Here is a 14527-nt window from a genome sequence, read left to right on the forward strand (position 1 = left end):
GTTTAAAAAGGTGGTATTTAGAATACAGTTACTTTGTTGAAATAAATGGATTACACAGCGGTACTTTCCTGTTTCATGTTGTCGCGGGTCAGGACTGTTTGGGTTTTGTTTGACAGCTACGTTCTGTTGTTCCAGGCGGCAGCGTTACGGTTGCCATGGTTACAGGGTGCCGCTCTCTCTCTCTCTGCGTGTTTCCTGGGTGAGAGAGCGCCTGTTGTTGTTGTGCTAAGCTAACAGGCAGAATGCTACATGCTATAGCTCTAAAGAATGTAGCATCATAGGCAGTGTAGTCCGTGCTGCAGGGAGAATGGACTGCCATACACGTTATGTGTCTGTGAGCGCGAGGAGGGAGAAAAAGGAAAAGTACGAGCTGTCATCGAGCAGAAACGGGAGACGAGCCCAGTTGTAAGTAAGCTATTAAGACTCGACTGTACACCGTGTTCGTGTTTTCCTCCAAAAACAATAAGTTCCGTTGGAGCAGCCTTTCAACGCCTCTCTCTGTCTCTGCTAGCAAAGTTGACCCAGACAACAAAGTAAAGCTAGTTTTCAGCTACGAGCCCGACATGAACCCACCGTATTAGCCAGAGGTCCCTTTACTACGGTTCGGAGCCGCGGACCTTCAGTAACAGTAATAAATCACAGCAATAGTACATTCACGTAGTTGTAAAAAGCATGATAATATATTAATATTAATTAAATATTTTTTTGATTAAATGTAATCCAAAGTATTCAGAATACGTTACTCTCATTGAGTAACGTAACGGAATACGTTACAGAATACATTTTGGGGCATGTATTCTGTAATCTGTAATGGAATACATTTTAAAAGTAACCTTCCCAACACTGAAGGTAAAAGAGCAGGAGAGACTGTGAACGGAAACTTTGGACAGAATTGCTTAACAAGTGGCAAAAAAATATTTAGGCTTTCTTAACTTAATCAATCGCTGTGATTGGCCCCAAATAAACGGAGGTGTGAAAATCAGGTAGAGTGATGCTAGCGCTCGTGTGACGACACTGGGCTCGTTGAAAGATTTCTCAAACTGCACACGAGTACTTTCCGTCTCTGCACAGACGGATTTCCGTGCAGTGTTTCACATGTAGTTGTGTAATTCTAATGATTCATGCTGAAACAGCCATTTTTAAAATAGTTTAACACAATTCAAAAACACTTGTGAAACTCAAAGTGTGTAAGAGTCCTTTAAAAAAAGGACTGAGTGAAATCAGTTTGAGCTTGTAGCTGCGTGTACGTGGGAAAGAGGTTTCTGTGAGCCGCTGTGCTTTGCTCGGGTTGGTGGATCCTCTCTTGTTCCTCCACATATAGGCCATAGGAGTGAACAAAGGATGCAGCTCAAAGGCGTATCAGTGGAAGCGAGAGATTTCATGTTGCTCATTAAATGGCGTGCCAGAGAGGAGTTGCAACATGCGCTTGTGCAAGCTGCAGCAGCGCCCTAATAGAACTGGTGAAATATGTGGTCGTATGTGACACAGCTCAGGCAGATTACAGATTAATTACCGTCTGATGTCTGTAAATATTTATATGGCTTGTGTTGTTGTTATGTGTAAAACCACGGTTTGCCACAAAGTGTGATATCTGTACCACTACTGTTGCACGGCAGTACCTTTCAGAGTCCCTCTAGAAGCGAGTTTTGCCACTCTGCAGCCATGTTTCCGTTTGCAAATGCAGAAACGTGCCCGTCAAACAGCTACTAACATGTTTCCTGCTTGGACTGTTGATTGGCTCTTCTGGGGCTGCAGGACAACAATCATCTCCAGTCGCCCTGCATAGATCATCAACCAGGATTTATCTAGTCGCGTCTCTGTTCCTTTTATAATGTTTCAGGTCAAACTCTGTGTCCAGTACAGCTCTGTGAGCCTAATAATTTACTTGAAAGTCCTCGATTCTATTCAGGAGCTATCCTGGAGCTGATCAGATCCACTCGGGTCCACTTTAAAAGCCCAACAGAAGTTCTCTGCTTCAAGCTGTACAGAGCACGTGAGGAGGGCAGGAAACGAAACACTAAAAGATCCTGTGCTGCTAAAACGCTTCTGGTGTGACTTAAAGCCGTGCAAAGAGTGGGACAAAGATGTGTCTGAGACATGGCGTCACAGACGTGCACCCAGGGTTTGCCTAAAGGAAGTGTTTTCTGTCCTCAGTTAACTCTGCGTGCAGTTTGAAGTTGGGGCTCTGACATGTGTGAATAATACAGGCCCTGAAACTGCTCTGCTGGACTGAGATTAACAGAAATGTTGTGCAGGAAGTCGCAGGGAGCTGCTGCTCTGCATGGAGAAACTTTTCAGCAGAACGCTCGGGCCAAACACAGACCGAGGCGCTCACTCTTTAAAGGCTACGGTTACAAACGCTGCTGTAGCTGGCAGATGATTTCAGTAATAGTCTTAACATACTCAAAGATTTCTCTCCTTTTTAGGGGGGGGGGGGGATTGTATAACGTACAGCAGCAGAAATTAAATTAAATCTTTCAAGCTTTGTTTTGATGATCATTGCTTAGAGCCAATGAAAATCACAAATCTAGTGTCTCAGATTCTGAGAAGATCAACCAAACATGATTTTCAACACTGAAATATCAAACGTCTGAAAAATATGCTCATATACGCTCTGTTGAATGTTGTTGCTCCTCGTGGTTTCTCTCTGTGGGGCTCAGGTCAGACACATTTGGTACTACTGCAAATTCCCTCTACTGATGGGAAAAGAAATCTGCATCTCCAGAGAGCTTGTCTGCAGACGGAAGCGTGACGCTTTCTAAAACCTCCCGGGTCACGCTGTGTTGACTTTGGCTTCTGAGCCTCATCCTCCAGACTGCAGGACCTCAGTTTCCAAATTGCATCTTTTATCTGAAAAGAGGATTTTGAGCCACAGAGAAACCATCATGTTTATGTTTTTTTAAAGCCAAACACTTCTGATGTAATGTCTGGTTTAGGATTGGTGATGTTGGGAAGGATATGGTTGGAGCCTCCGTCCTGAAAACAACTGTGTGTTGTTGTTGTTCTTGATGCTGTGACACCAGCCTGTCTGCTCGTGTGATGCTCTCCAAATTTCTTGAATCGACTGTTCTTTGCAACCATTTAAAGTCTGCGGTCGTCTCTGTTGTTTGTGCACCTTTTCCTGTTGCGCTTGTCGATTAATATTCTTCGATACAGCTTTCAGGCTCTTCAGCAGTGACCTTCTGTGTCTTACTGTCCTCATGGAGCATCTCGATAATCATCAAAATTGAAGCAAAAGACGCCCTGGGATATTTCACTTTGCACATAATGAATATAGAATTTGTGAACATCTTAAACTGTTGAGTGAAACTTTTAACCACATCTGAGCTGCATGAAGGCAAACTGTTCTTTGCAGCACAACCACTCTGGCCCTGTGGTTAGAACTTCCTGAATCGCAGCTTGTCCTCACTGACTGCCCTGTTTTCATTTTCCTGCTCTGTGTTTCTGTTCAGAGAAAGAGAAACGAGTAAAGTCGAGCTCAGATGGGGAAGGAGCCAGCAGCTCTCAGTCGGACAGCTCGGCCAGCCAGGGCAGCCTGAAGGGAGGAGGTGAGTCACGTCGCACATCATCGCATCTTTTTCTCTCTTCCTCTTTCTCTCTGTCTCTCTCTCTGTGTCGCAGCGATCGTAGCCCCAAGGGACGGAAGAGTGTTCAGCCACTTGTCAAAGGTTGGCCTACATGGAGGCTGCAGGTCAGCTGATGACAGTCTGCTTTTCATTGCTTACCATTTCTCACTAACATCACAAAAGTTAATAGTAGGTGACATTTTAAGGCAGTTACATGCGGTGATGATGGTGCTGCTGATGATCTGGTTAATTTGAACACATAAAAACCACACTGCAGCCATTGTGGATGCATTAAACCGAATCTTGGTTCAGCGATTCCCCTGACATTTTTATGAAAACAAAGGACTGCTATCATGCTGTTATTCCGCCTGACTCTGGAAGCACAATTACAGCCCTGTTTGTTTAGAAAGCATGAAGGAATTTCACATTTCTGTTGCCCCCATTGTTCGATCAGACCCTAAACATCCGCTGAGCCAGACGACCTGAAGGCATTATTAATCCCATACATGTCCACATCCAGGGAATAAATTACACCAAAAGCATCATGTTGTTTCACGATGCTTTATTTTTGTGCACGTTGTGTTTGCGCACGCCTTTCCCGACCCGATCCTTTCGATATTTGTTTAGAGTGGCCATTTTTTCCCAGGAAAGTCTTAAAAACATCAGCTTTGTGCTCCTCTGCTCAGCCAGCAGGCCCCCCGTCAGAGCTCCCTAAATGTGTTCTGATGCTTTATTTGGCTCTGCAGTGCTGCACGTGCAGCGCTTCATGGTCAACACGGGCTTTAAAGATGATCCTCTGTGAGAAGACTCAACAAAGCAGAGATTTTGCAAACAGAGAGGCTTTTTTTGGACTAACATTATCCTACTGACCCTCTGGTGGGTCATTTCGCTGCCAGTGGACTGCGTTTCTGTGAGGCAAATTAGCATAATTTCACAGCAGAGTAAAGCTCGGTGCTCTGGAGTCTTCGCTGCCAGCTCTGAAGCAGTGATCAGGGATAGCAGAGCTCTTACATTTATCTGCCCTTCACTGTGTGGCTGATGCACTAGCAGCGTGTCAGAGACTCTCGGGATCAGTGGCGTTGTCGGAGGTGAGTCAGCTTTACTCGTGACACACGATACCCTCGACTTTCTCCCAGCGCCAAGCCTGTAAATGCCACGTCCTGCCATAACCTGATTGTTGGGGGGTTTTTGCCTGCAGGAGATGAATCAGCTTCTCAGTCTCTTCCTCTTCACAAGGTTAAAAGTAGAGCTTAGTTTCCTTATAACTTAATCTGATGGAGGAGATGATGATCCTTTTCTTGGTTAAAAGTTTCAGCACTCAAGTGTTTATGCATAGTTCTGTGACACGATATGAAGCAGCAAATTAAAAACGTTTAGTCTTTATTTAAACAGGAAGTAAAACAGCTGTGATTAAGAGAGTGGCATCATTAAACAAGCATGTGCAGTCAGTACATGCTTATTCCAGGGCTTGAAATATCCTAAAATATCCTAAAAGTGTGGAACTGAACAATAAAACATGTATTTTAGTCAAACTAAGTTAAAATGCAAGAAGCAGTGTGTGGAAAAACTCTTACTGCTTCTGTAGGAATTAAGAGGGTAAGCAGCAGCCAGGTGCTGCTTGTCAAATGTACTCGATTAATTGATCATCAGCAAGTGTGAGCACATCTATAAAAGGCCGATTGGAAGCTTCCAGGTGTGGGAACGTAATGCCAAGGAGGAAAAACTTCAACAGTGGTCTTAAATAAGCAGGTTTTGCTGCGAAGTGTTACACTTTCAAACAATTTCAAGTCCATCATTCTGCAGTGACAACGATTATTCACAAGCGGAGAACATTCAGGAAGCTGCCAATCTTCCCAGGAGTGGATACCACAGCAAAGTCACCCCAAGGTCAAACAATGCAAAAAGACTAAGAGCCAACAAAACCCCCAAATCACTCCATCTTAGACTCTGCAGGCCTCAGTTAGCACTTAAAGTTTAAAGTTCATGACAGCACAGTTACAAAGACTGAACAAGTATAGCTTGTTTGGAAGGATTACTGGGAGAAAGCTTCTTCTCTCTCGTGAACTTTAACCTCCTAGGACCTGATGTCCACATATGTGGACATCACATTTGGGTTATTTAGACCAAAATACTCAATTTTGCTCTACAAGGGCCTGATATCCACTTACAAGGACATTATACTCCTACTGTTCTATCAAAATTTTAAACGAATATCCTCATAAGTGGCTCTCATTTTTAGTTATTCTTTGTTTTTACATTCATCAGGTCCCAATCAGCCCAAATATCAAAGAAGAATTAAAAATGCTGCCGTGGAAGAGTTCGAGTCTTAGGAGGTTAAAGTTTTCCAGAGTCAGATGTGCTTGATCCAAATTGTGTTATGCAACAGGACAGTGATCCCAAACACAGCAGCAAATCTGCAGATTAGCTGAAAAAGGTGGTGCAGTGGCCCAGACGAAGTCCAGACCTCAGTCTGACTGCAACGCTGTTGTTCATCGAAGAATAGATGATTTTTTTGTTGTTGTATCCTGATCTATAAAACCTTAGACGTCAAAAAGACGACTGTCAGTTTAAAATCAAAAGAAACAAAAAACTTTTGGTATCATCTTAAATATTTATCCACTTTAAAAAAAAGTTTGCATATTAATCACCTTTCAGGTAATTGATTGATGAATTAGTTCTACCTTGTTTGTTCACAGACCCTGTCTTTCACTAAAGTAATAAATAAGCTTTTAAGCGAGCAGCATTAATCATCAGATGAGTCCTTCCGCTCCCCGTGAAGGTCTGTCTCACAGTATTGCCTTTTTCATAACAGCAGACGGTCTGAATGCCTTCTGTTGACACACAGGACAGACTGAATGAAAATGTTATTGCATGCTGACTCAGTTATACGGGACCATTTTCCCTTAAGGAGCATAAAATCGAGTAAAAAGGTCAGCTAAGGACTGAAGAGTATTTATATCCCACCATTAGAAGAGTCACTGTGGTTTTACTGTTCTCAGAGGGTGACATTAGCCTAAAGACTCGACTGAAATTAGTGTTGACACACATTATTGACACGCATTAATCATCGGGCAGGGCCATTACGAGCCAATCCCATTACAGTTCAGCAGTGCCGCCGTAGTCAGGCGCGGGGTTACTGCGTGCTCACTTATCACTAAGTGACGTGCCACATATGGCTGAATTGATGAGATGCATTAGAAGCTTGATAATGAGAAGTGTGGGGGCCGTCCTGCCCGTTTCCAGCTCCATATTTTCATTCTTTGCATGATTCACATTTTAAACCAGCTTTTATTTCATACTGAGCTGCTACACAGGCCCCCGACAAACAAGCTGTTATGGCCTTTACTTTAAGTCAACTGTCTTCTGATTGGTTGCCCTTCAGAAACAGAAAGGGGTGGGGCTTCTGTGCTCACAGAGACTGAGATGACCATGTCTCTATGGCTCAAGAAGCTACTGTCCAAGATTGAGGGTCCCTTTGTGTCGCCTGGGACCAGTTTGGCATGGGAGAGCCTAACAGGGGTTCTTGCTGCCAGGATCCAACCAGGAACCAGGAATGCACAAACACCGCCACTATGATAAGGTGGCGATTCGTCAGGTTGTCAAAAGGTGCAATTCTCACTCTGGATCAGCAGGGAGAGAGTTCAATGATGTTGAGATCTTTGTAACATCTTCGGATGAGTGGGAGATGGACAGATGGATCGCTCTATGACATCAGAAAGTATTTTTAAGGCTGAGCACGTTGACCGCATGTAATCTGTTCAGCATCAGCTGTGTTTAAGTTCCAACCGCCTCCTGTGTTGGACGAGAGTCTCGTCTTTTAATTTGCTTCTGTGCTTTTTAGTTTATTTGGATATGATCGTGTTCGTCGCTGCCCGTCGTCGACCTTCAGCACAAACTTTTACAGAGATCAATCAATCAATCGAACATGAGGAAAATCTCATGTGTCCACTTTAGCCACTTGACTTCCTGCTTCTTCGTGTTTGTTGACCATCACAGGTGCCCGTGTGGTTTTTAGGAGTAAATTAATGTTACGAACTTTGTTTTGATTTTCAGAGGTCGCCACGGGGACACTTTTGGATTTGGCTGAGGGAGCGAACGCGGCGCTGACCCACTCAGGAACAAAGCAGACCCAGTCGGATCCCTTTACGGTGCATAATCACGCAACAGAGAACAACAATACTGTATGGGTAAGACGAGAGAAGGGCCGGTCAGTACGTTTCAGCTGTTTCAGCTTGATAAGAAGACCGCCGTGCTGGAATTGGTGATTAAGCGTCCGAGTGATGTACTGTACCTGTTGTATTCAAAGGAGTGTTTTCTACAGCCGAGCCGCTGCCGCGATGAAGCGCACAATAGCCTATTGAACAGAACAGGCCTTATCAAATAACTGGCGAGGGTGTGGGGCTGCAAACAGCATAACTCAACCCAACCTCCTGAGAGCATAGAGGAGACTTTGTGCATGTTAATGTGTAATAAGTAAGGACTGTTATCACCTCATAAGACAAAAACTGTGTTTGTGTTTTTCTGTCTGGCAGGAGTTGGAGGACGGTCTGGACGAGGCTTTCTCAAGGTGAGGAGATGAGTTAATTTGGGTTTTCCCTGGAGCTCAGGCTCTAATGACCTGCTGTTTTGGGATCAGGAGTCTGTAGTTTGGGCTGCACTTGTAGTAAACACTGCCTCTCCCTCCGCTTGACTCACCCCGGCTCATTTACAGGCCCTGACTCAGCTGACACCCTCCCTGAGTCATGCTGCCTTTCTAGGCTTTGATTGCCACACACCAATTTCCTACGAGGGGGGAAAAGAAGACGGATTGCTTGGTATTTATATCCCAAGCCCAGTGAAGATGTTGTTATTTGCAGTATAGGAAAGTCTTTTTGCCCTCACAGCTGTTAATCTAACTCTGATATCTTACTAGGTTGGACCACAGGAACATTTACACGTGACACTTTCAACAGAGCAGACGTCTGAGTGCAAACCGAGCGAGGCTTTTATAGTTCAAATAAACCAAAAACTAAATTAAAAAAATAGTTAACTGCTATAAAAACAAAAGCTCTGTGACAGGAATGAAAATGAAAGGATCATTTGTACTTGGAAAACTGACTCGAAACAAAAATGTGGAGAAAGTTTGTTTAGTTTGAGGCTTTTTGTTGAAACTTTGAATGTTTTCATGACTATACATCAAACTGGGAACTTGAATATGAAGCACAGGAAACACGAGGTCGTCAGGTTCAAGGTTGACTGGGAAGTCCGTTGTCTCTGCTTAACTTCTGTCTGTACCATCAACAAACTGGTCAGAGCGGAGCTGGAAGCCGCTGTGACTGATACTTCAATTTGAGCTCCATCGGCAGGCCTCTCTGATAAGCGGCGGTGGTCTGCTGTCAAGTTTGCACTCTGCAAATGTTTACAGCTTTTCATTTTACTGCCATAAAGACTCGTTCAGCTTTTTACGACTGCGTTTATTTCCTTTGGCTCGGCTTTTCATTCCCTCTTAATCCTGCAGCGGGCCTCACATCCTCTCACTTTTCATTTAGTGGCGGGCGAATGGGCGGCTCAGTCTCTGTAATCAAGCACTAAGAGGCCATTTTAGCCCCGTTATCAGATGATTATTTGTCTGCACACACTGTAATTACACTCTAACGCCATTAGCCGCCCTCTCTGTGATTAACGAGGATGCTCCCAGCATCAGCAGAGATGCATCCGCTAACTGGAAGTTCGGCTCCCCCGAGGGAAAGGTCGACTTCTTTATCTGTCAGGAGGAGCTGATCGTGCTGGTTGATGAGGGGTCAGAGCGAGAGAGCGAAAAAATTACAGGCAATTTATGAGTCTGTGAATGAGGATGTCACTGAGTAATGGAGTTATTTACAGTTTACAGTTTAGCGCGAGGAGTGAAATAAGCTCCAGATTAATGGATTGTTTACAGCACAGTAAATGTGACTTTTTAATCACTGTTCTGTCTGATTAAGAAACAGCTCAGTATTATTTCAGATTAAAGAAACAGCAGCAGAGATTAGTGGTCAGAGGGTCTGTAACTCATTATTAGGCGCGAGCAGCACACGCACCATATGTAGCTGCTTTGCACACAGGCACAAATTAAGAGTTTCTTAATGCGTTAAATAAACTTGTTGTTTGTGATTCAGGACATTTGAACTGTTTAAGGAAGTGTTATCGATAAACTTTACTATCTGGATTAAAAATTCAGATGATAGTTAAAAATATTAGTCTCCCTGATGTCGATTAGTCAAAGTATTTCCTGGTAAACAATTTTAATTTTTTTAAAAAAGCACCTTTGAGTTGTTCCCCTTTCTTCACTGTCAGTGAGGTTTAACTTCATGCCAAATCTCAGAGGATAAGTCAAGTTTTTCTGCATTTTAAAGACATTTTGCTGTCTTAAATAAAAGAAACGCATCCGTATGACTCTTTTGGAACCTTCTTGTTATTTAATTATTTATCTTTTACTTGCTTTAGATGGCCATAGGTGATGTCAGTAAGAAGGGTGTAAAGCTGACAGAAGTACTGCTATAAGTGCTAAATTTATGCCCTACGGTTTGCTGGATTGTTCCCTTAAAGGCCCATTTTTGATTCCCAGAATGAGCCAAAGTACACAGTGTTGTGAAACTGCAGGATGTTTCACAGTTCATAAAGTAACAAGCAATACTTGAACTTTTTGTTTCATTTCTTTTTTCTCATGCTCCTGAATAATCCTGCTTTTTACTGAGCTCAGAAACTCGCTCACTCTTAAAGTGAGAGCATGCATTCAGACTCGGTAACATTTCCCACAGTGATGGTTTTTAAAAGCGCGTCTGAAAGAGTCTCAGAGTTCTACTGAAGGGATGCAGCACCCCTCGTCGGTGCTCGAGGGCAGTGATGGACGTGTCGTTCCAAAATTTATTGAACCGATCGAGGCCGTCATGTTGTTGTGTTGCCTCCCACCAGCACAGCAGTGTTTCCTGCTAGGCTGAAGGTGAGCTCGGTGGTTCTAAACAAAGCTGCCAAGATGCCCTCACACAGAGTAACAGAGCCACAACAAGCTTTCAGAGCTTTCCTTTAATTTGTCACCAGTCTGTCCACTGCCTCTGTTGTCAGCTCTGACTGTTGTTGGCATTTGAGATTCTGCACTGCCCTCTGCTGGCTGGATCAGTCCAGTTGCTTTATAATTAGGCCTTTCAGGAGTTTGTTGCCTGACTTGTGATGTTTTCTTTGCACCCTCAGCCGCAGTCTGGATAGCTTTGAATCCTACTCAGGTAATAATATCATGTCACTGGATGTTGTGACCTCATCGTCCTGTCAACCTCACTGTTTAAGCCCGCTCATCTGTGCGGGTAGCCGTGATCAACCACCCCACGTGTCTCCACATCATGTTTCATGACAGGAACCATTAACATAGCACAGAACCGTAGCCAGTCGACTAACTTTAGAGCACAGCGAGGAGGACGCCTTCACTCTTTTACCATTTCACTGTTTAAAAAAGTATGAGGGACGTTTCTGCCACACATCCTGATGTTTGTCCACAGATGTTTGAGTGTTTGCCTCACATCCATCAGCTTTAACACAGAGATGGAGAGTGGCACGTTCATACGAAGTAAAAATAAGCCCTTCTGTTTATGATCAGAGCAGCTCGTGTTAGATTGTTATGGCTGTTTAAGTAGGGGATTTGTTTCATTTCCACATCTGGCCACATTGTTATTATTTTCTAATCATTTTCATTAAAAATTTGATGTCCATTTTTATGTTCCTGTTTTTTGTGCACGCTGTACTGACCATCATCAAAGATCTGTAAACGTTGCAAACAGCAAATCAGATTTTATAGACTGTATACAAAAGATGGACATTATCCTTTGAAGTGTTCCAGATGTCCTTTTCTTCAGCAGTGCTTTCAAGTTCCTTCTGGGAACTTGAAAGCACTGCTTCCTTAGACATTCCCAAAACTGATGCGATCTCTGCGGGGAACTCCTCCCAGTTGTGTGGAACCTCAAAAATAGTCCAGGAAGCCTAATTAGACCCCGAGCAAGCTCAACTGGGTCCTATCATCACAGAGGAGAAACATCTCTCCTTTGAGCTTCTTCCAGACGTTGCCGACTCCAGCTCAGCGATTCTGCCCCGGCACCCCAGTCATCTTTAGAGCTTCAGATGGAAGCCATGTCCATCTTTTATGTACAGTCTATGGTTTTACCAAAGCCGCTAATCAAATGTCTTTACTTTTTTTTCTTCCCCTTTGTCGCTACAGACTCGCTGAGTCTCGCACTAACCCCCAGGTCCTGGACATTGGGGTGAACCCTCAGGACTTCAGCACTGAAGAGTGCCTGTCCCCCGGCAAATGGGACCAAGAGGAGTCGGACTTCACGGCACAAAAAGACACGTGGGGGTTCTAACGTGAAGCCTCGGCCAAGAAGGGAAAACCAGGGAAACGAGGATCCCGGTGGTAAACGTGTCCGAACACTGCAGTGACGAAAAGGACACTGTGACATCCGCCATGTTCCCCACCGCCTCCCTGCTGTCGTCTTCTCTCTGATGCACGCGTAGTTGCGTGACCGGAGGAGGACGGCGACACGAGCAGGCTGCTCACAGAACAGGCCAAAGCAATACAAACCATTTATTCCTTTTTTTAAAAGAAAAACATGCAGTCAGTTAATGTGCGTTGCAGTCTGTGTGTCACTCCTGTGTCTGTTTACTGTTGTGTTTGTGCTTGTGTACGCCACGTGTTTGTGTGAATGTGCAGTGTATATGTGTGCAAAGTGAGCCGAGTGCTGTTTGTGTCGTAGTGAGGTCACAGAGGGTGCTGGTGAGTGTTTTATATACCTGAACATGGAGCACTGTAACTGGATTCGAGGGAAACTCACTGGTGAGGTTACTACCTGTGTGCTTCGGCCTTTTGTTGGGCACCAAAAGCTTTAAAAAAACAGTGTGTATGTGTCGGTCAGAGAGTGTTTGTGTAATAAGAACAAAGTGACAATCTTATTTTTTTTTTGTATTGCAAAATCTATTTTTGCACTCTGCATTCATCCGTGTTCGAAAGCACACATTTCATGTAAGGGAATTTAATGTCCACACGTGTCAGCCTCATCATTTAGGACTATACGCAGTGCCTCTGTTCGCCCTTCCTCCTCAACTTAAATATTTGACCCTCGGTGAGACTTCACCGTCGCTGAAGACGACTTGAAAACCGTTATAAAAAAACAAGCAGTGTGAGAGGATGCAGGTGTTACGCGGCGCTCCATCACCATATGTTAAATTATGTTCACTCCACTAGTTTACTATATTTTTCCCAGGGATGGATCCCAGTGTTATTTTAGCATTTGTTAATATATTCATTTAATTTAATTCATCGGTTTTCAATAAAAATCCAATTATCAGTGTGTGTCACTTTTTATTTTGAAATCTAAATGTTGAATATTATTTTTATGTCACGTCTTCTCCACTGTGGGGATTTGCTGCCTGTTTTCTTTCTTTTTTTGGACTGATTTGTCTAATTCAGAGCTCATAAAACTGTCTGCTTGCTTTTGCATATATATTTTTTTATTTATAGATAAAACAAATAATAAAATAATCACAATTTTTTTTGTAGACATTGTAATAGAAATACCTTTGTTCGCACAGTGGCGTGAGGCAAATCTGCACAAATCTAAAATTTTAATTAAAAAATTGAATGACTAAAAATAAAGTTTATGATCATGAGCGCTCAGGAAAGTTTGATGCTGTTGCTTGTCGGAGTCCCGAGACAACATCTGTCAGCGTCCAAGAAGGAGGGGCTGGTGAGCCTCACAGGTAATATTGTTGTTTCTGAGACTGCGCGCTCACAGATCGGCTTATTTCAATGAGTCAACCCTCTTATTTAAAAATATTTAAATATTTGTAGCTTGTAATTGTAAGTTTCTTTTTACTTAAGACAAAAGTGTACATTTAACTAGGAAAACTCAGAAGGTGGCACCAAATCCTCATGTTTTTTCTGCATTTGGAGACGCATGCGCACAGGATCACAGACGGATCTCGGTTATTTCACTGCTTCGTCGAGCCAAAGGTCGAAATATGGGTCGTGTATTTACGTCTTTTATTCGTTTACTTACTGTGCGGTCCACTTCTCAAAGAACTCCAGCCGTCATCCCTCCACCTTTGCCTCCCAGGTGTGCTCTGGTCAACCATCCATGAGCTTCAACCTTCAGCTCACAGCGTGGACAGGAAGAGGCTGCCCGACAGCAGGTGAGCAGTCCACACTAAACACACTGTTAAAACGTTTTCTCTGTGGAGGTCATCAGTAAGAATAAACTCTTAATGACTCACCTGGGTAAAAGAAGCTGTCTCAGTGCGCCATCGTGTGGTGTTACAACAACATACAGCTGATTTTTAATACGTGAAGCCAGAGCAGTTTTTAAAAAAAAAAAAAAAACATTTTGAAGGCTGTTTAACTATAAGTTACGTCATACATTAAATATCCCATATTTTGGAAATTGTTTTGTTAAAGTGGGTGTAATACTGCTTTTAATGATACTACTGTGATAATAATAATAACAGTAATTATTATTACTGTTAACAATGGACAGCCTGAGAGATGAGGCCAGGTGTGAGTCACCGTGGGCTCTGATGTTCACAGAAAACATTGTGATCTGTGCTGAGGCTGGCATCTGTGCTGAGGATGGCAGGCAGAAAGGAGAAGACACATGGAGTTGAAGTAGTGAAAGTAGAATAGTTTCAGTATCTGGTGTCAACCATCCAAAGCAACAGACAGTGCAGGATGGGTGGAGCAGGTGGAGATGATTGTCAGAGGTAAGGTGTGACAGAAGGATAGCAGCAGGCGTGAAAAGGAGAGTTTACAAGATGGCAGTGAGACCTGCTGTGGTGTTTGGTTTGGAGACAGGAGGCCGAGCTGGAGATGATTTTCTTTGGGAGAAACTGGGATGGACGAGATTAGAAATGAACACATCAGCAGCCTGGCTGTGGCTCCAGCAGCTCTCCTGTAGACAGAAGTCTCT

The 14527-nt window shown here is 43.5% G+C and overlaps 1 protein-coding gene across 11 annotated transcripts in view; it reads left to right on the plus strand.

Moving 5' to 3' along the window:
• ldlrap1b (low density lipoprotein receptor adaptor protein 1b) overlaps positions 1–12911 on the plus strand; it is a 53405-nt gene extending 40494 nt beyond the window's left edge. The window contains exons 6-10 of one of the 11 annotated variants that reach the window (XM_085142326.1): positions 3453–3548; positions 7620–7753; positions 8099–8133; positions 10773–10804; positions 11788–12911. In XM_085142326.1, the coding sequence (XP_084998452.1) occupies positions 3453–3548; positions 7620–7753; positions 8099–8133; positions 10773–10804; positions 11788–11834 (344 nt within the window). In that variant the 3' untranslated portion in view covers positions 11835–12911. Of the gene's footprint in view, positions 1–3452; positions 3692–7619; positions 7761–8098 lie in introns of those variants that run through there. The other 10 variants (XM_085142327.1, XR_014871020.1, XR_014871021.1 and 7 more) reach the window with 10 other exon arrangements.
• The last annotated feature ends 1616 nt before the right edge of the window (positions 12912–14527 follow it).

Source organism: Neolamprologus multifasciatus, chromosome 19 (genome assembly GCF_963576455.1).
Source record: "Neolamprologus multifasciatus chromosome 19, fNeoMul1.2, whole genome shotgun sequence".
Lineage (NCBI taxonomy): Eukaryota > Metazoa > Chordata > Actinopteri > Cichliformes > Cichlidae > Neolamprologus > Neolamprologus multifasciatus.